This window comes from Anolis carolinensis, chromosome 4 (genome assembly GCF_035594765.1).
Source record: "Anolis carolinensis isolate JA03-04 chromosome 4, rAnoCar3.1.pri, whole genome shotgun sequence".
In the NCBI taxonomy this organism is placed as follows: domain Eukaryota; kingdom Metazoa; phylum Chordata; class Lepidosauria; order Squamata; family Dactyloidae; genus Anolis; species Anolis carolinensis.
Window position 1 is genome coordinate 255758667 of NC_085844.1, and position 21645 is coordinate 255780311.

The 21645-nt window shown below is 48.7% G+C and overlaps 2 protein-coding genes across 6 annotated transcripts in view; one reads left to right on the top strand and one right to left on the bottom strand.

Moving 5' to 3' along the window:
• snx21 (sorting nexin family member 21) overlaps nt 1–19641 on the bottom strand; it is a 43241-nt gene extending 23600 nt beyond the window's left edge. The window contains exon 1 of one of the 4 annotated variants that reach the window (XM_062979266.1): nt 19466–19641. Coding sequence is in view for 1 of the 4 variants with exons in the window: in XM_062979263.1 (XP_062835333.1) it covers nt 9838–10011 (174 nt within the window). In the remaining 3 variants the exon portion in view is untranslated. Of the gene's footprint in view, nt 1–9524; nt 9637–9829; nt 10027–19465 lie in introns of those variants that run through there. The other 3 variants (XM_062979263.1, XM_062979264.1, XM_062979265.1) reach the window with 3 other exon arrangements.
• A 574-nt stretch (nt 19642–20215) lies between these two features.
• Nucleotides 20216–21645, top strand: part of tnnc2 (troponin C2, fast skeletal type) — a 16085-nt gene continuing 14655 nt past the window's right edge. The window contains exon 1 of one of the 2 annotated variants that reach the window (XM_062979273.1): nt 20216–20325. In XM_062979273.1, the coding sequence (XP_062835343.1) occupies nt 20323–20325 (3 nt within the window). In that variant the 5' untranslated portion in view covers nt 20216–20322. Of the gene's footprint in view, nt 20326–20901; nt 21011–21645 lie in introns of those variants that run through there. The other variant, XM_062979272.1, reaches the window with a different exon arrangement.

Sequence of the window (21645 nt, forward strand, 5' to 3'; positions counted from 1 at the left end):
GTCTCCTCGGAACCCCCAGTGGCGCAGCGGGTTAAAGCCTTGTGACTTGAAGGTTGGGCTGCTGACCTGAAGGCTTAGAATCATAGAATAGTAGAGTTGGAAGAGACCTCAAGGGCCATCTAGTCCAACCCCCCGCTAAGAAGCAGGAAATCGCATTCAAAGCACCCCCGACAGATGGCCATCCAGCCTCTGCTTAAAAGCCTCCAAAGAAGGAGCCTCCACCACACCCTGGGGCAGAGAGTTCCACTGCCGAACAGCCCTTCTCACAGTGAGGAAGTTCTTCCTGATGTTCAGGTGGAATCTCCTTTCCTGTAGTTTGAAGCCATTGTTCCGTGTCCTAGTCTGCAGGGCAGCAGAAAATAAGCTTGCTCCCTCCTCCCTGTGACTTCCCTTCACGTATTTGTACATGGCTATCATGTCTCCTCTCAGCCTTCTCTTCTGCAGGCTAAACATGCCCAGCTCTTTAAGCCGCTCCTCATAGGGCTTGTTCTCCAGACCCTTAATCATTTTAGTCGTCGTCCTCTGGACGCTTTCCAGCTTCTCAACATCTCCCTTCAACTGCGGTGCCCAGAATTGGACACAGTGTGATTCCAGGTGTGGTCTGACCAAGGCAGAATAGAAAGAGGGGGAGCATGACTTCCCTGGATCTAGACGCTATTCCCCTCTTGATGCAGGACAGAATCCCATTGGCTTTTTTAGCAGCCGCATCACATTGTTGGCTCATGTTCCCCTTCCTCCCCACGAGGACTCCAAGGTCTTTTTCGCACACACTGCTGTCAAGCCAGGCCTCGTCCCCCATTCTGTATCTTTGATTTCCATTTTTTCTGCCGAAGTGAAGTATCTTGCATTTGTCCCTGTTGAACTTCATTTTGTGAGTTTTGGCCCATCTCTCTAGTCTGTCAAGATCGTTTTGAATTCTGCTCCTGTCTTCTGGAGTGTTGGCTCTCCCTCCCAGTTTTGTGCCGTCTGCAAACTTGATGATCGTGCCTTCTAACCCTTCGTCTAAGTCGTTAATAAAGATGTTGAACAGAACCGGGCCCAGGACGGAGCCCTGCTTGTGGCACTCAACTCGTGACTTCTTTCCAAGATGAAGACGACGCATTGGTGAGCATCACCCTTTGGGTTCGTTCGCTTAGCCAATTACAGATCCACCTAACCGTAGTTTTGTCTAGCCCACATTTTACTAGTTTGTTTGCCAGAAGGTCGTGGGGGACTTTGTCGAAGGCCTTACTGAAATCCAGGTAGGCTACATCCACAGCATTCCCTGTATCGACCCAACTCGTAACTCTATCGAAAAAAGAGATCAGATTAGTCTGGCATGACAGGTTGGAATCCAACCCGGGGAGGACACAGATGAGCTCCCTCTCTCAGCTCCAGCTCCATGCGGGGACATGAGAGAAGCCTCCCACAAGGATGGTAAAAACATCAAAACATCCGGGCAACGTCCCCTGGGCAACATCCTTGCAGACGGCCAATTCTCTCACACCAGAAGTGGCTTGCAGTTTCTCAAGTCGCTCCTGACATGGAAAAAAAATTAAGTCTCCTCTCTTGCAGCCTTCTCTTCTGGAGGCTCCACATGCACAGCTCTTTCAGCCACTCTTCATAGGGATTCTTGTTCTCCAGACCCTCAACCCTTCGAGTCTCCCTCCTCCGGACACCTTCCAGCTTAGAGTCAACCCACGCCTGGTCTAACAACTGCATTCCGCTCCAGTTGGTGGCCCCAAACTTTCACCCCAAACTTGTCTCAGTGTTCTCTTAACATGGCAGGCTACACAAAATAGATGTACAAAAAGGTCTTTTTGCCCTGCATACGAACATAGCAAGGATTCTGTGAAAAATTCCAAAGCACAATGATTACTTTCAAAAGCAAGTATCTGTCTGAAAAATATAAATATAATTAACGTCATCAGGTGACAGGACATTCTTGCACATTTTCACCAAACTTTGCATTGAAGGTGGATGCTTAACTTATCCTGAATTTGATGCAGACAGCTCGGATCCATTCTGCCTCGGATATATATTACTATGGCCACGTAATAGCCATTCCATCTCATGCCTTAACTCTAAGTGAATTCATGAACAATCCCAGGCTTCGTCAGGTTTGCACTTTCTGTTTCCAGTGGATTTTTTTGTGTGGGTGGAGGTAATAGAAATCTCCATAACCTTTTGGAGATTTTATGATCTTTGGAAAGGCATGACCTTGTTAGAAATCATGACGTTTTTGAAAATGATGCCATCACCTTCTTGGAAAATGGGAATCATCCAAGGCAATTAGGTTTCTCAGTTGTTAAACTGATGGGCCTAGATATCCCATTGGACTGTTAGGGACAGGGATATGCCAATGTACAAAAACATACATATATACAGCAGAGTTTCAGAAATTATTATTTTTAGTTGTCCAAAAGCATCTCCTCTCTCTTAAAATATATTTGCCTTTAAATTCTGCTCTCAAGAGACCAAAATAAGTAGACTTCTTTAAAAGTAGCATATTATTATTTACTAGCTGTGCCCGGCCACGCGTTGCTGTGGCAAAGTGGTGGTGGTATTGGTTAAAAATTGTTGTGTAATTTTTATTTGATGTTATTTGCAATTTTTTATTAATTTTATTGTAAGTTATATTTTTATTTATTATATTTTATTATTTTCTTGTATTATTTTTAGTTATTTTCTGTTATTATAGTATTTTATTGTATTAATTTTTTAGTGTTTATTATTATTATTATTTTGGGTTGCTAGGAGACCAAGTTGGAGGAGCTTAGCCTTCTAACTGGCAGCAATTGGATAAAAGCAATTATCCCTCTCTCTCTAATTAGGACTTTATTATTCTTTTCTTTTTGTTGTATCAACCTAGAGGCGTGGATGATGGGTTGTGTTGTCAAATTTCGAGGTTGGGGGGCCTGTAGTTTTGTTGTTTTGTGGGTCGCCGGGATTCCATCACTCTCTTATATATATAGATTGTATTTTGAATGGTGCTATGATATGTTGTTTTTATATTTTATTATATTGTATTGCTCTGGGCATGGCCCTATGTTAGCCGCCCCGAGTCCCCGTTGGGGAGATGGTGGCGGGGTATAAATAAAGTTTTATTATTATTATTATTATTATATTGGGTTTACTCACAAACTTCATGTATTCAGCATACAGGGACTTTGCATATCAATCCAGTGACAGATAGGATTTGAAGTAGTTTCTCTGTGCAGGTAACACGGGACATCTTTTTTAGAATCAACAGTCTAAGCATCTCTCTGTTTTGAGAGTCTAATAAAACTGTAGACTATTTCAACTAACTTCTAAATGCCTACATATACTTCTACTGAGGTCTCTAAGCATACTGTTCTACTGGCGTCTGAAAGCAAACAAAAAGAAACAAAAAGAATGGAGTCTGAGGGTTGTCTGTAAGCAGCATTCTCTCCTGACGTTTCACCCACATCTATGGCAGGCATCCTCAGGTCCCTTCCTTTTCACCCCCAGCCGCTTAAGCGGCTGGGGGTGAAAAGGAAGGGACCTGAGGATGCCTGCCATAGATGTGGGTGAAACGTCAGGAGAGAATGCTGCTTATGGAACATGGCCACACAGCCCGGAAAACAGACAACAACCCTGTGATCCCGGCCATGAAAGCCTTCGACAACACAATGGAGTCTGAGTCCTGAAAAATCTCAGTTCTGATCACTTGGTCCGCAACCCGTCCTACAACAAAGAGTTCAGAAAAACCGCATACCAAACACGCCAAAACACACATAAACAATACAGTAAGAAATCTGAATTACTGTATATACAAACAAATAGCTAGTGGAGGCTTGAAGGAGGTTGCTATTTCCAACCTTTTCCCTGACCTCTTGCTAGATACTCAAAACACGGGTGTTGTTTTTTAGGGGAAAGGACCTTTTGAATAGATAATAATGAGCCGAGAAAGAACGTGCCTGGGGCCGTCAATAACCGTCAACAGATGACGTCAAGCATAATGAGTGGCAGTTTTGGACCGGGTTTCACTGCCTGCAAAAAAGGAGGCCAAAAGGGCCATCAAATGGCAAACACAACAATGCCCAAAGCCCCGGGAACATCATCTTTAATGAAGTTGGAGAACAGTAGCATTAACCATCATGGATCTGGGATGGATCCATGGATCGAAGTTGATTTGAGACTTTAAATACTATTTGTATTTAGAATATCCTTGTGGAGAGAAAAAGTGGAGTATAAATAAACAACAACAACAACAATTAGAGTTCTATAGCAGGTATTATTATATTTAACTCACTTATAAAGCACTAGCTGTAGCAAAGTCTGGTGGTCTGGGAAATAAAGTATTGAGGAATTGGTGGTAGTTAAGGTCAAGGGTAAAGGTTTTCCCCTGACGTTAAGTCCAGTCGTGTCCGACTGCACACTGAAGTGGATTATATGGCAGTGTGGAGTCAAGATAATCCAGTTCAAAGCAGATAATATAAGATTATAAATGGGTTATATAGCTGTGTGGAAGGGCCTTCAGTCTACACTGCCATATAATCCAGTTCAAATCTCATAATCTGTATTTTATAGGCCTAAGTGAGGTCTAACTCTGCCTGTCCCCTGGGCTGAGTGGGTTGCTAGGAGACCAAGTGGGCGGAGCTTAGCCTTCTAACTGGCAGCAATGGGATAAAAGCAATTATTCCTCTCCCTCTAATTAGGACTTTATTTTTCTTTTCTTTTTGTTGTATGAACGTAGAGGCATGGATGAGGGGTTGTGCTGCCAAGTTTAGTGTTTCTGGGATGTGTAGTTTTGTTGTTTTGTCCTAGGCCAAAATTTCATTACCCTTTTATATATATACTAGCTGTGCCCGGCCACACGTTGCTGTGGCGAAGTATGGTGATATGGGAAATAAAGTATTGAGGAATTGGTGGTAGTTAAGGTAAAGGGTCAAGGTTTTCCCCTGACATTAAGTCCATTATAAATGGGTTATATAGCTGTGTTGAAGGGCCTTGAGTCTACACTGCCATATAATCCAGCTAAAATCCGATAATCTGTATCTTATAGGCAATGTGAAAGAGGCTTAAGTGAGGCCTAACTCTGCCTGTCCCCTGGGCTGAGTGGGTTGCTAGGAGACCAAGTGGGCGGAGCTTAGCCTTCTAACTGGCAGCAATTTGATAAAAACAATTATTCCTCTCCCTCTCATTAGGACTTTATTTTAATTTCCTTTTTGTTGTATGAACGTAGAGGCATGGATGAGGGGTTGTGCTGCCAAGTTTAGTGTTTCTGGGATGTGTAGTTTTGTTGTTTTGACCTAGGCCGAAATTTCATTACCCTTTTATGTATATAGATGAAAGTCCCATTACACAAATTCTATGTTCCAGTGCGCAACCTGGCTGCCGCCCATTGCACTACTTGAAGACTATTAGTCTTCAAAGGCAACCCTATGTAGAGCAGGCAACCCTATGTAGAGCGTGCTGCAGTAGTCTATTCGGGGTGTAACAATTGTGTGGATCACCATGGCCAAGTCTGGCTTCCCAAGGTATGGGCACAATTGGCGCACAAGGTTTAGTTGTGCAAATGCTGCCCTGTCATTCCAGACTCAACGATGAGTCCAGGAGAACTCCCAATACAGGTAGGTACATGTCATTTCCTAACTGGTTCTATCATCAAAACATGGGGGAAAGTTCAACTGCCCAAACTTTGATCTTTGTGGGACACCCTGCAGCACATTTTTCTATAGATCCCTCCTCAAGTCTCAACCAATTCAAGTTTGTGGTAGCCACAAAACAGCAAAGTTTTTGGAGCAGAACAACTCCTTTCCAAGTGTTTGCTCCGTGTACGCTGCCCGTTGGACCGTTTGGAGCTTCCAAACAGTCTTCAAAGGCAGCCCCACGTAGAGTGTGTTGCAGCAATCTATTCAGGATGCAAGCAGAGTGTGGGCTACTGTGACCAAACCTGAATGCCCAAGGCACAGGTGCAACAGGTGCACAAGTTTGGATTGTGCAAATGCTTTTTAACCACTATGTGGCAACGTAGATCCAGCCTGCACAGCAATGAGATGACATTGTGACCATTCTTTCTGTTGTTATTATGTATGCAAAACCATTTATACTTCCAACCTGCCTTTCCCCCCAAAAGTAGAGTTTGAAGGCATCTTAGAGTCATCAAAAGGGTCTTCAAATACAATAAGGCATGGATTATGTCAGGGTTTTTTAGAAGGTGAAAAACATTACTTTTCCAAATGCTGTCTTCCAGAATGCGTTCAAAGATAGCGATAAACTCTTTTGCATTTAGCTAACAAATGAGAAACAAATTCACATCTGACTAAGAAATACAAAGCCTGGACTGGGAGGCAAAACGCAGGAAAGGGGCCAAGGAGCAGGCTGACACTTCTTGCCAGGGTTGCTGGGAGGCCGCGTGAGATGGGGTGGCTGTGCTTCACCATGTTCCAGAAGCATTCTCTCCTGACGTTTCACCCACATCCATGGCAGGCATCCTCAGAGGTCATGGGGGATGGTGGAAAACTAAGCAAGTGGAGGGGGTTATATACCAGTGGAAGGTCCAGGGTGGGAGAAAAAAAGAACTCTTGTCTGTTGGAGGCCAGTGTGAGTGTTGTAGTTGGCCAGCTTGATTAGCATTGAATGGCCTTGCAGCTTCAAAGCCCGGCTGCTTCCTGCCTGGGGGGAATCCTAGGCTAGGATTTATATCCCTGTGGAATGATGTCCAGGGTGGGAGAAAGAACTCTTGCTTGTTGGAGGCCAGTGTGAGTGTTGTGACTGGCACTAATGGCCTTGCCAGGACATGAAGCTGGCAAGGCCTTTCAGTGCTAATCAAGGTGATTAATTACAACACTAACGCTTGCCTGCAATCGGGGCCATAGCCAGAAAAAAAATTGGGAGGGGATTTGAAGATTATGGGGGGGGGGGGTTGAACCCCTTACTCCCCCCCCCCCCCCCCCCCCGCTACAGGCCTGTCAATATCTGCTTGAGATAGTGCCTGGAGGGACTTAATTTTTTGCATCTCATAGACTTAGCATGGGGATTTGGTTAACCAGATAAAATTCATGACAAAACCAGGGTTTTTTTTTAATCTGAAAAATTTCGGGGAGGGGGGTTTGACCCCTCCCCCCCCCCCCCCCCCCCCGGCCTACAGGCATCATTCCACAGATATATAAACCCCACTTGCCTAGTTTCCAACAGACTTCACAACCTCTGAGGATGCCTGCCATAGATGCAGGCAGAACGTCAGGAGAGAATGCATTTTGAACATGGCCAGACAGCCCAGAAAACTCACAGCAACCCTGTGATGTTGGCCAGGAAAGGATTCCACAACACATTCAGCAAGAGGTGGTCCGTGTAGACCAGGCCTGGGCAAACTTGGGCTTTTCCTCCAGGTGTTTGGGACTTCAGAGTTGGCCAGGTGTGTAGGGAGATGGTGGCAGGGTATAAATAAAGATTTATTATTATTATTACAGTAGAGTCTCACTTATCCAAGCCTTGCTTATCCAAGTTTCTGGATTATCCAAGCCATTTTGGTAGTCAATGTTTTCAATATATCGTGATATTTTGGTGCTAAATTTGTAAATACAGTAATTACAACATCACATTACTGCGTATTGAACTACATTTTCTGTCAAATTTGTTGTATAACACGATGTTTTGCTGCGTAATTTGTAAAATCATCACCTAATTGGATGTTTAAATGGCATTTCCTTAATCCCTCCTTATTATCCAAGATATTCGCTTATCCAAGCTTCTGCCGGTCCGTTTAGCTTGGATAAGTGAGACTCTACTGTATTACTATTATTATTATTATTATTATTATTATTATTGACACAACGACGTTGTATGACACAGCAAACAAGATAGACATGCTGGATTTCGTTTCACAAAATCACAAGTCGAACACTTCCCAAGTGTCTACCGTGTTTCCCCTAAAATAAGACATCCTCAGAAAATAAGACCTAGTCGAGGTTTTGCTGAATTGCTAAATATAAGGCCTCCCCCGAAAGTAAGACCTAGCAAAGGTTTTGTTTGGAATTATGCCCGCCAAACAGAACAACAGAGCATGCAGGATCCGTAAATGTACATACCCGTTGTCCATGGAAATATTGGTAGTAACAAGAAATTCTTGATAGGATTCACAGTTTGTCTGGTTATGCTGGTTTGTGATGACAACTACTGGCCAGTATATAATAAATGTTCATTTTTTTGTTCAACAATAAATGTGAATTCTTCTTCATGGAAAAATAAGACATCCCCTGAAAATAAGACCTAGAGCATCTTTGGGAGCAAAAATTAATATAAGACACTGTCTTATTTTCGGGGAAACACGGTAGGACTGTGTGATGTATTTTCGGATGATGCGCGCAGATCCCAGCAGGGTGGCCTTTTGCAGTTGGCAGATCGTAATTTTGTCAAAAATAATAATAATAATAATTATTATTATTATGATTAGGCCCGTGCCAAGCATCTCCACACTGACCATGCCATGCCCAAGACCAGGGGTCCCCAAACTAAGGCCCGGGGGCCGGATGCGGCCCACCGAAGCCATTTATCCGGCCCCCACAGTAAAACCCTCATTATTATTATTATTATTATTATTATTATTATTATTATTATTATTATTATTTTATTAACATTGAGGCTGGGTGGCCATCTGTCAGGGGTGCTTTGCTTGTGCTTTCGGTGCACAAAGGCAGAAGGGGATTGGACTCCATGGCCCAAGGGGTCTCTTCCAACCCTCTTTTATTATTATTATTATTATTATTATTATTATTATTATTATTATTATTAGCATTGAGGCTGGGTGGCCATCTGTCAGGGGTGCTTTGCTTGTGCTTTTGATGCACGAGGCTGAAGGGGGTTGGACTAAATGGCCCAAGAGGTCTCTTCCAACCCTCTTTATTATTATTATTATTATTATTATTATTATTATTATTATTACTATTATTATTAACATTGAGGCTGGGTGGCCATCTGTCAGGGGTGCTTTGCTTGTGCTTTTGGTGCACAAAGGCAGAAGGGGATTGGACTCAATGGCCCAAAGGTTCTCTTCCAACCCTCTTTTTATTATTATTGCGGTTGTTGTTGTTATTATTATTATTATTATTGCTCGGTGGTCAACTATAGTCCGGCCCTCCAATGGTCCGAAGGATTGTGAACTGGCCCCCTGTTTAAAAAGTTTGGGGACCCCTGCCCAAGACTGACCCTGTGAGGAGGCTCCGAGGGGTCTTCTGGGTCTTCTTCTCTTGAGAAGGAAGGGTCTGGGAGGAAGGGGGTCCCTGCTTCTGCCCCCAAACAGACTCAGGCCTAGATGATGTCCCAGGAGTGGGCAATCCAGGGTCCCAGGGGGGCTCCTTCCCGCTCCTGCCCCCCATCTCACCCTGACCAAGGCCAACCCTTTCGGGATCCAGACACTTCCCATCTTCCCTCCCTTTCTGCTTCAGGGGTTTTGCACTCCGACTTCCACCGGCCGTTAGGGATGGTGGGAGTTGAAGTCCCAAACCCCTGGCGGGAGGGCCGAAGTTGGCCCAGGCCCCTGCCAATCATCTCCAGAGGGCCTGGGGCCCAAGACTGACCCTGGGAGGGGGCTCCGACGGCTTCCTGTCCGTCTCCTCCTCGTCTGTGGGCGCCGCCGGGAGACAGACAGGTGAGACCGGGCCGGGAGACAGGTGAGGGGCCTGGCCACGCCCACGGGAGGGGAGGGGCCTGGCACCTCTCTCCTCCCTCCCCCCCCCCGCAGGAATTGGGGCGCCTACGTCACTGTGCCCGAGGCTGCACTCTGCACATGCCCAGAGGGGGGAAAGGGGAAGGCTCCGCCTCAATGGGGGTCTCATGAAGGGGGGATGGATGCCAAAATAAAGCGGGGGGGGGGGGTCTTTACCTGCCCACCTTCCTTCGTTCTTTCCGTCCTTCCTTCCTTCCTCCGCTTCGGCCTTTCTCTCCTTCCTTCCTTCCTTCTCTCTCTCTCTTTCTCCGCCTTTGCCGGCCGAGGCCCCCTCCCTCTCTCTCTCTGTCTGCGCAGGCGCGGAGCACAAGCCCCCCCCTCCCTGCCTTCCACAGCATCCCCCCCCCCTCCCCTTCTCCCTTTGCTCTGGGCAGTTAACGCGGGGCCAAACCGCATCCATGCCTCCGTGCGGACAGAATAGGCTTTAATAGCTAAAGCTTTCGCCGAACTGGGGAGGGAAGAAAGGAAGGAGAGAAGAAAAGAAAGACCAAAGAGGAGGAAGGAAGGAAGGAGGAAAAGAAGAATGGATGGATGGTTGAGTTGCTGTGAGTTTTCCGGGCTGTGTGGCCATGTTCCAGAAGTATTCTCTCCTGACGTTTCGCCCACATCTGTGGCAGGCATCCTCAGAGGCTGTGTGAGATGGATGGAAGGGACGAAAGAGAGAAGGAATGGGAGACATAAGGGAAGGAAGGAAGGAGAAAGAGGGAGGAAAGAGGGGAGGAAGGATTAAAAGGTTGAAGGAAAGGATTGAAGAGGGAGGGAAGGAGGAAGGAAAGGCAAAAGGGAGGAAAGAAGGACGAAAGGGTGGAAGGGAAGGAGGGAGGGAAGGAGAAAGAGAGAAGGAAGGAAAGAGAAAAGAGAAGGAAGGAAAGAAGGACGAAAGGGTGGAAAGGAAAGGGAAAGAAGGAGGGAAGGAGGGAAGGATGGTGAGGGAGAGGAGGGCCTGAGAAAAGAACCTATTAATATTGCTGTTGATTTTTGGTTTAAATCCGAGGATCCCCGAGTTGGAAGACCCCGGTGGGCCATCTAGTCCAACCCCATTCTGCCAAGAAGCAGGGAAGCAGCCGGGGCTGTGGCGCAGACGGGAGAGCAAGCCAGCTGCAATTAACTGCAAGGAATCACTCTGACCAGGAGGTCATGAGTTCGAGGCCCGCTCGGAGCTTATGTTTGTCTTGTCTTTGTTCTCTGTTAAAAAGGCATTGAATGTTTGCCTATCTGTGTCATGTGATCCGCCCTGAGTCCCCTTCGGGGTGAGAAAGAAGGGCGGAAGATAAATGCTGTACATAAATAAATAAATAAATTCAAAGCCCCCCCCCCCCAAACTGATGGTCATCCAGCCTCTGCTTCAAAGCCTCCCCAGAAGGAGCCTCCCTCCAGCGCACTCCACGCTGGGAAGAGAGAGAGAGAGAGAGAGAGAGTTCCACTGGTGAACAGCCCTTCTCACAGACATGTATATGTTTATTTTTTACTGTATGTCTGTATATGTATGGCATCAAATGGCTGCCTTTTTGTAAGGCCGCCCTGAGCCCCTCTTTTGGGGTGAGAAGGGCGGGATATAAGTGTAGGTAAAGGTCAAGGTTTCCCCTGACGTTAAGTCCAGTCGTGTCTGACTCTGGGGGTTGGGGCTCATCTCCATTTCTAAGCCAAAGAGCCGGCGTTGTCCGTAGACACCTCGAAGCTCATGTGGCCATTGGCATGACTGCATGGAGCGCCGTTACCTTCCCGCCGGAGCAGTACCTATTGATCTACTCACACTCTGGGGGTTGGTGCTCATCTCCATTTCTAAGCCAAAGAGCCGGCGTTGTCCATAGACACACCCAAGGACATGTGGCCATTGGCAGGACTGCATGGAGCGCCGTTACCTTCCCGCCGGAGCAGTACCTATTGATCTACTCACACTCTGGGGGTTGGTGCTCATCTCCATTTCTAAGCCAAAGAGCCGGCGTTGTCCATAGACACCCCCAAGGACATGTGGCCATTGGCAGGACTGCATGGAGCGCCGTCACCTTCCCGCCGGAGCGGTACCTATTGATCTACTCACACTCTGGGGGTTGGGGCTCATCTCCATTTCTAAGCCAAAGAGCCGGCATTGTCCATAGACACCCCCAAGGACATGTGGCCATTGGCAGGACTGCATGGAGCGCCGTTACCTTCCCGCCGGAGCAGTACCTATTGATCTACTCACACTCTGGGGGTTGGGGCTCATCTCCATTTCTAAGCCAAAGAGCCGGCGTTGTCCATAGACACCCCCAAGGACATGTGGCCATTGGCATGACTGCATGGAGCGCCGTTACCTTCCCGCCGGAGCGGTACCTATTGATCTACTCACACTCTGGGGGTTGGGGCTCATCTCCATTTCTAAGCCAAAGAGCCGGCATTGTCCATAGACACCCCCAAGGACATGTGGCCATTGGCATGACTGCATGGAGCGCCGTTACCTTCCCGCCGGAGCGGTACCTATTGATCTACTCACACTCTGGGGGTTGGGGCTCATCTCCATTTCTAAGCCAAAGAGCCGGCGTTGTCCATAGACACCCCCAAGGACATGTGGCCATTGGCATGACTGCATGGAGCGCCGTTACCTTCCCGCCGGAGCAGTACCTATTGATCTACTCACACTCTGGGGGTTGGTGCTCATCTCCATTTCTAAGCCAAAGAGCCGGCGTTGTCCATAGACACCCCCAAGGACATGTGGCCATTGGCATGACTGCATGGAGCGCCGTTACCTTCCCGCCGGAGCAGTACCTATTGATCTACTCACACTCTGGGGGTTGGTGCTCATCTCCATTTCTAAGCCAAAGAGCCGGCGTTGTCCATAGACACCCCCAAGGACATGTGGCCATTGGCAGGACTGCATGGAGCGCCGTTACCTTCCCGCCGGAGCAGTACCTATTGATCTACTCACACTCTGGGGGTTGGTGCTCATCTCCATTTCTAAGCCAAAGAGCCGGCGTTGTCCATAGACACCCCCAAGGACATGTGGCCATTGGCATGACTGCATGGAGCGCCGTTACCTTCCCGCCGGAGCAGTACCTATTGATCTACTCACACTCTGGGGGTTGGTGCTCATCTCCATTTCTAAGCCAAAGAGCCGGCGTTGTCCATAGACACCCCCAAGGACATGTGGCCATTGGCATGACTGCATGGAGCGCCGTTACCTTCCCGCCGGAGCAGTACCTATTGATCTACTCACACTCTGGGGGTTGGTGCTCATCTCCATTTCTAAGCCAAAGAGCCGGCGTTGTCCATAGACACCCCCAAGGACATGTGGCCATTGGCAGGACTGCATGGAGCGCCGTTACCTTCCCGCCGGAGCAGTACCTATTGATCTACTCACATTTGCATGTTTTTGAACTGCTAGGTTGGCAGGAGCTGGGGCTAACAGCAGGCGCTCATTCCGCTCCCGGGATTTGAATCTGGGACCTTTCAGTCTCCAGCTCAGTGCTTTAATGCACTTTGCAAAAGGGGTTCTGTGTAGTAAATAAATAATGAATTAATTAAGCACAAAAAGTTTCATCTATGCTGACGATTGTGCCATCACTGCTGAAGCAGGGAGCTTTGAAATGGGTGAACAGAAGCTCTTTAAAGTTTGAGGTGCTCTTCCTGCCTTTGACAGGGAAAACCAGCTGGTTCCTAATCCACCTCAAACACAGGCGTGTGCTTTTCACCTTAAGAACAGACAAGCATCTCAAGCTCTGAGCATGACCTGGGAAGGAATCCCACTGGAGCATCATTGCAGCACAACAACACACCTGGGAGTCACTCTGGACCGTGCCCTGACTTACAAGAAGCACTGCTTGACTATCAAGCAAAAAGTGGGTGCTAGAAATAATATTGTACGAAAGCGGACTTGCACAACCTGGGGATCACAATCGGATACAGTGAAGACCTCGGTGATTGCGCTTGGCCGCTCTGCTTCTGAATACGCATGCCCAGTGTGGAATACATCTCGCCACATGAACACAGTAGACGTGGCTCTTAGTGGGACATGCCACATCATCACAGGATGCCTACGCCCAACACCACTGGAAAAACACTGCTTAGCCATCCTCTGATCGGCTATCAGCCAGCATGCCAATGCCTTAGCTTCCTAAGATCCACAGCAAGTGAGAGTCCAAAAGTGGCAGCCGAAAACCCGGAGCCTCAATCGGCGGCTGATACCGGATGAGAGACTCCTTCCTGGGTGCGCAGAAGACTGGGCGACGGGGAAGGTGCTGAACAGACTGCGCTGTGGCACCACGAGATGCAGAGCCCACCTTAAGAAATGGGCCACAGAGTGGAGTTCACAACATGCGAGTGTGGAGGAGAGCACACCACAGAGCACTTGCTACAATGCAGCCTGAGCCCGGCCACATGCACAACAGAGGACCTTCTCACAGCCACACCAGAAACACTCCAGTCCTAGCTTCTGGTCGAATGACATGTGTTTTTAAATACATTACAACTGTATCCTCAATTTTCTTATGACACACTAAATAAATAAATGAGAGGAAAGGGGTCTCCATTGGAGTTTTATCCCCAGTTCTTGTTTCCACAACAAGACACATTTTCCAAAACCCAGTGATCACAAGGAGGGAAAGTGATGGACACAGAAAGCAAAGGAAACAGGAATGTCAACGCTTCCCTATGCAAACGTGTGTGTGTGTGTGTATGTGTATATATGTGTGTCTGTGTGTGTGTGTGTGTATATATATATATCTGGAGTTACACTTAAGACTGACAAACAACTTAAGAACAAACCTACAGAACCTTTCTATTCGTAACTGCCTGCATCAGAAAAGCCCCCCGAGTGCCTTTTGCTCACAGCAGAGTGTATATTCTTGCCCACAGCCTTTCCTGGATGAGATGCCCAAAGGCAAACCCTAAAGCTACATTAGAACTATGGCTTCTGAGCATGTGCAGAGTGCATCTCTCAGCTCCCCCTCCCTTCCTTTTTCATGGGGTCTCTAAAGGCCAGCCCCTTCCCACGCGCCTTGTGGGGCTGTGCTACTGCTGCTACTACTAATGCTAACAATAATAACAGAGGGGTCTTTGGCACCTTGTGGTCCTGTGGGTCTCTGAGGGAGAAGCCCCCTCTGTGATGACTCATGGGCCATGTAGTCCCGTTCCTAGCACTGTTGTGACAGATGAAGAGGAAAACTTCGGTTTCCCACCGTTTCAGCCAGAATTGGAGCTTTTTCAGCCAGAATTGGAGCCCTTGCACCTGCAGGAGATTTGCCTTCCAGAAGTCTGCCAAACAAGCCTTGAGCCGAAATCTCCCCCATTTTCTCGCCGTGATTATTATAAACAACAGAAAGGCGCTCAGGAGGCGTCTCGCAGGAGCGCGAGGATTGCTGCCAGGCATTCAGCTGATTAAGCCTGCTTCCCATGGGAAACTTTAGGGAGTCATGCATCTGGACACAGAGAATGGCTTTCGGTTCTGGTTCCCCAGAGAATTGTTCTTTGGCGGGAAAACGAGACCCTATTTAGGTGTTTTGCCCACGTAGGAATCTTGCGGAGTCAATTCGTCAGCTTCGGGAGTAGGTTGTGTGTGGACTACGCCACTCCCGTGTCCAAGTCCTTTGCTCCCGTTTCCAGCCTTGCCTTGCTTCCCAGGACCTTGCCTTGCTCCACGGACCTTGCCTTGCCTTCCGGACCTCGCCACGAATTTACCACGGATCCTGTTCTTGCTCCTCGTTTCTTGTTGCCTTGAATTAAGCCTAGTGTTCCAAGAATCAAGTTTACTTCCCAGCCTTGCTTAAGTTTTATGGACTAAAGGACCTTGTCATCTCCCCTCACTTTGCTTGGCAAAGTGAGTGTTTCGGTTATTGGATTACAACTTTGGACCTTAATATTTCATATTGGACATTGTTTCTTTGGACTAATTTTGACCTTTCCTGAAAGGTCTACTTCTGGACTATTTTCTACACTTGTTTTTATTAACTTTATATATTTCCACAATAAAGTTATTAGATAGATTCTGGCCTCTGTGTATGGTTATTGGTGCTCTGCAGCCTGGGTCTTGACACCCTCCCCGATCCAGATCCGTCTGGGCCTTATTTAGCCAGCGGCGCCCACCTCCTCCTCCTCCTCCTCCTCCTCGTCTTCCTCCTCGTCTTCCTCATCAGCAGGTTTTCTTTCTTAAGCAGGCCTTCTATTAATAGGGGGGAGCACCTGCCCCTGTCCCTCAGGAGCCTTCCCGAGCCTTCTCTTCGGCCTCTTCACCAAAACCAAAAGGCCAGGATCAGGTCGCAAAAGGAGCCGGGAAACAGGAAAATCAGTGGCTGGCCTTTGCAAGACTTAAAGGTCACCGAGATCTCCGAGAAGATTGCAGGGCCATCAGCAGCCGAATTGCATAGGAAAAAGGAATGCGCCGCCCATATGTAATGAGGGCAGGATTGGGGAGGCCAAAGAAGCGCAGTTTCTGGTATAACCAATGCACAGCCCATGCATAATAAGTCTAATAAGTCCCACGTCCACATACAATCCGTGTGCCGTCCAGAGAGCCTCAATCCCCAAACGCACCGGAATGAATGCTGGCCTTGCTTCGGTACAGAGACCCATCTTTTCAAGCAGCATAAAAAATAAATACTATTTCCACTGAGTTGCTGTGAGTTTTCTGGGCTGCCTGGCCATGTTCCAGAAGCATTCCCTCCTGACATTTCACCCACAGAAATGACCTCAGAAGTTGTGAGGTCTGTTAGAAACGGGGCAAGTGGGGTTCATATATCTGTGGAAAGCCCAGGGTGGGAGAAAGAAAGAACTCTTGCCTGTTGGAGGCAAATGTTGCAATTGGCCACCTTGATCAGCTTTGAATGGCTTTGTAGCTTCAAAGCCTGGCTGCATTGGTTTCAAGACCTGTTTTCAGATCGGTCTTGGTTGTTATTAGTCTCTGGCAAAAGGCAAACCCTCCATTGCGATGCTGTTTTCTTGCTTTCCCTGCAGGTTTTGAACCAAGTTCGGGAATGATGTCAAGTTCCAGCAGTTCTGAGCGATCCGTGAGACACGGCATGGGGTTCGGTTCCGGAGCAGGACTCAAAGCAAAGAAGCACAATGGCGGTCCTGACGCTGAGCCAAACCAGGGCCGGGTTTGTTCCACCAAAACGTAATGTGGCAGCCATGAACCAGGTTTCATCCCTGTCTGGATTAGGAAAGGAGTCACAAGAAAAGTCACTTTTGCCTTCCACTCCATACTTGAAACAGGAAGGAATGAAGAAGCAACTTGAGGAGCACAACCCAACCCACAAAGGCTGCAAGGAGAGAGAGACAGGTCAGCATCTCCATCCATTTTCAGCCACTGCCAGGGGTCATTGCCCCCCAAATTTACAAGAACAGGCTGGTGTCTTCTTGGGTCCAATCATCTGATCCCGCACCCCAAAGGCACCAGATCCCGTCTGATCCTGGTTCAGCCCTGGTGGGTTCCCTGGGTGATCTTTCAGAGGAAGGAAATCCACTCCCTGGATGAAATTCATAGGGCTGTCGCCAACACACAAAACCGGGCTGTGGTGCAGGCTGGAGAGCAAGCCAGCTGAAACCAGCTGCAATGAATCACCCTGACCAGGAGGTCATGAGCCTGTGTTTGTCTTGTCTTTGTTCTATGTTAAAAGGCATTGAATGTTTGCCTATATGTGTCATGTGATCCGCCCTGAGTCCCCTTCGGGGTGAGAAAGAAGGGTGGGATAGAAATGCTGTAAATAAATAAATAATTGATACCCCAAAAGCACCTGCCTGGTCTGGGAAGCTAACCGGGTTCAGCCCTGGTTCATAATTGGATGGGAGACCACCAGGGAATTGTAGACTGCAAGTCAAAGGAAGGGACTGGCCAAACCAACTCTAGGTCTCCCTGGCCTAGGAAAACTCACTGAAATGCATGGAGTTCCAATAAATCAAGAGGGAACTTGAAGGCCCAGACCCACACAAAGCCTGGCTGTGGTCCCTTTCCCTCAATTACTGTAGGCTAGGGATGGATGGGAGTCTTTTTGGATGGCCAGCTCCTGGGGGATGCTGGGAGGGGCAATCCCCGGAGTCCCCCTTCAAGGGTGAGAAAGGTGGGGTATAAATGTTGTAGTAAATAATAAATAAATCTTGAAAGCAGCTTCCCCAAAGCCAGGAGTCCTGCTGTCGGCGAATCCCAGGTGCCGTAGGGTTGTACCGTATTACTTGAGTCTAATGCGCCATCAAATCTAACGCGCACCTCAGTTTTCAAAACTGTGAAATCAAAAAAAGTATTTGCTGATGAACATATTGCAGAGCAGCAACATTTGCACAAAAAGGTGTGCATGCAGGTGCCTCCCCAAACCACAAACGCCAGGACGACTCAGCCTTGAGCCCTGGCCGTTGGAGTGGAGATGAGGCCGCTCGCGGAGGAGCCCCGGGGGCGCTTGAAGCCCCTTCCCTTTGGCTTTGGCTCGGCACTCGGGGGGCTGTTTCACGCCATTCTGATACGCTGCCTAATTATGGCAAGGCTGTTGAGCCAAAAAGGGGGCGAGCGTTAGATTTGAGTAAATAGAGGATTTCATGGACAGGAAAGGGCACAACACCCCCTGAGAGTTCCTTGCCCAAGAAAAACCCTCTACCGTGTTTCCCTGAAAATAAGACAGTGTCTTAGATTAAATTTTGCTCCCAAAGATGCACTAGGTCTTATTTTCACGGGGTGTCCATGAAGAAGAATTCATATTTAGTGTTGAACAAAAAATTAACATTTATTATATACTGTACAGTAGTTGTCATCACAAACCAGCAAAACCAGACAAACTGTGAGTCCTATCAAGAATTCTTGTTACTACCATTATTTCCATGTACAACACTCCATGGTACGTACATTTACCGATCCTGCATGCTCTGGTGTTCTGTTCAGCGGGCATGCTTCCAAATAAAAACTTTGCTAGGTCTTACTTTTGGGGGAGGCCTTATATTTAGTAATTCAGCAAAACCTCTAATGGGTCTTATTTTCTGGGGATGTCTTATTTTAGGGGAAACAGGGTGTATATATATATATATATATATATATATATATATATATATATATATCAGAAATAGACATTTAGCAAATATGCTGGAGTATTTGAAGACCTCACAACCTCTGAGGATGCCTGCCATAGATGTGGGTGAAACGTCAGGAGAGAATCCTTCTGGAACATGGCCAGACAGCCCAGAAAACTCACAGCAATCCTATGCTGGAATCCCTGACTTCTGCTTGACCTGGGCGCACAGACAAACTGCCGGGCTATTGTCCCATTCTGAGAACCAGATTCAGGCAATGACTCAGGGACAAAGGAATTCCAACACCTTTGTTCAGTCAGCCTGAGAAAGGTCTTGTTAGGTCTTACTTTTGGTGGAGGCCTTATATTTAGTAATTCAGCAAAACCTCTACTAGGTCTTATTTTCTGGGGATGTCTTATTTTAGGGGAAACGGTATGATATCCCACGGTCACCCTACGTCAGCATGCGACTTAGAGGCACAGAAGAAGAATGCCTCTGGCATCCCTGACCCATGGCTGAGCTCCTCCCATTCTATCCCACGGGCTTCCTTGCCTTGGAAATGGGGCGCCACTGGCAATGTGTGTCTTGTGGGTGCAAATGGTAATTTTCACCCAGAGTCGGCCCTAGGTAATTTTCAAGTGTAGGCGAACAGAATTCTGGCACCCCCAAACCAATCACTGAAAAATAAAAGTGTTGGATAAGCGAAAATGTTTGATAATAAGGAGGGATTAAGGAAAAGCCTGTTAAACATCAAATTACTTTAAGATTTTACAAATAAAGCACTAAAACATCATGTTTTACAACAAATCAACAGAAAAAGCAGTTCAATACCTTGCGGAGGCAGGCCGCAGGAGACAAGATGGAGCCACAGGCAACTGCCTAGTTGGCCTGGCGGTTGAACCGCCTCTGCCCCCACCCAAGACCTTCCCCGAGGCCCCCTCTCCTTCCATGGAAGCCTTGGGGTCCTTCCATGGCCTGTGTGCATGTTGGGGGCGGGAGGCCTGGAGCCTTCTCTCCCCACATTCTGGACGTGGAGGGAACCGGATCCCGGTGTCAACAAATAGGGCGCTTGGCTCCCAGAATAGTCGGGCTCCAAGGGAGGCAGCTGAGGAGGGGGCTCTGCGTGGCATGCTGGGGGCAGATGCTTGGCATGCTTATCCCCCCCCCCCCCGCTGGCCCTCCCCACTGCAGAGACCTCAATGTGGGGGGTCAAGGGAGCAGACCCCTCCCCTCCAAGGAGAGAGACCACCCAAAGGCAGCCACCGCCTTAGGCCTCCTTCTCCATATGGGGAGAGTCTATTTTTACCCCTCCCAGGATGGGGCTGCCGTCAGCCCCTTGCCATTCACTCAAGCCAGTCGAAGGATAGCATTTCTCCCTCAGGGTCCCACACACACACTCACACACATGTTTGCACAGGACACAGCCAGGAGTGGCCTGGCTAAATTTGGTCAACTCCCTGGCCGGCCAATCGGCACCCGAGGAGGAAGGCCATTGGCTGTGCAAAGAGCCGCCTCTCTTGGCGTCCAATGGGTCAGCGTGGGCAGAGCCGTGCCAGGCTGTCCGAGTATAAAATGTTGTGCCAAAGCCTTGGACGGAGCATTTGCCACCTGACCCAGAGAAGTGCCCGTGGGACCGTCGTTGCCGTCGGCGGTGCTTTCTCTCAGTGGGGCGCCTTTAGCCTGCCAACATGGTAAGAACGTGGGTTAGGGTTAGGGTTAGGGTTGGGGTCAGTGTGGCCAAAGAAGTGGCATTGTGCCCAGGACGGGAGGGGCTGGACATACCTTTGGATGCAGGGCCTTGGCACAGGTGGAGAGGCTGGCGGACTGTCCGTGTGTCCAGGAAGGCAGGGCAAAGGTCACTCTGGCCGGGGCTGCTGGGAATTGGGGTCATTGCCAGGAGGGAGTGGGTCATTTGGGTCTGGGAGACCAATGGGGCCAAGGAGGGTCTCAGAGTCATCAAAAAGATGCTGCTTTTGCAAGGAACCGGGCCAAGAACTCCCTTTGCTGGAACAGATCGTCTCCTTGGGAGTGCGTGGCCCCAAACTCTGCTGCCCTGTGGGCTGGCGTCCGGCCAAGGGCGCCGTGGGGAAAACGAGCTGCCGGTCACAAGGAGGCTCCTTGCCTGCCTGTCCGCTTGCCTGCCAGGGACGAGGCCCCAAGGAGTAACCCGATCCGAGGGCGACAGGTGCTGAGTGGAGCAGCTGGCGCCCAGCCCTGGTTCCCTACAAGGCGGCCCCGGGGCCACGGCTAAGAATAGCCCCGGATTAAGGAGAGCACCCTCTTGCCGGCCGGAATCATAAGCTCTGAGTGGACAGAGGCATCTGGCCGGAGAGGAAGAGGAAGAAGAAGAAGAGCAAGGCCAGGATGGAGGAGAAGGTGGGCACTGGTTCCTCAAGCGGAGCATGGGAGCCCCGGAGTCTGCAGGAAGGCCACTCACGGAAGACCAAGGATCCTGGGCTTGCACTATTGGACAGGCAGGCCACACTTTGCCAGGGCTGCTGCCCCGAGATGGGCTGCTTTGGGGCATCTTTGAGCCCATAACACCTGCCTTGCGCCACAGCAGACCCTTCTCAGCCACAATGCTCTGGAATGGTTCTGGATTAAGCCACCAGTGCAGACACAGTCAGCGACATACCATTCTGCACCAAGCAACTGCCTGTGAAGTTGTTGTTCCTGCAGAGCGCTGCTTAGGAAACCATGATCTGAATGCATCACTTGTGAATATATCACAACAGCCAAAGAGTATGGTAGCGGATGCGTGCGGATGACGCCAACAGCATCCCAGCCAATGTCATCAGTGGCTAACCACCGACGTCAGATCCCCGGGCTGTGGTGCAGGCTGGTTAGCAGCCAGCTGCAACAAATCACTCTGACCAAGACGTCATGAGTTCGAGGCCAGCCCGGTGCCTGCGTCTGTCTCTGTCTCTGTTCTATGTTATGGCATTGAATGTTTGCCGTAAATGTGTGTAATGTGATCCACCCTGAGTCCCCTTCGGGGTGAGAAAGAAGGG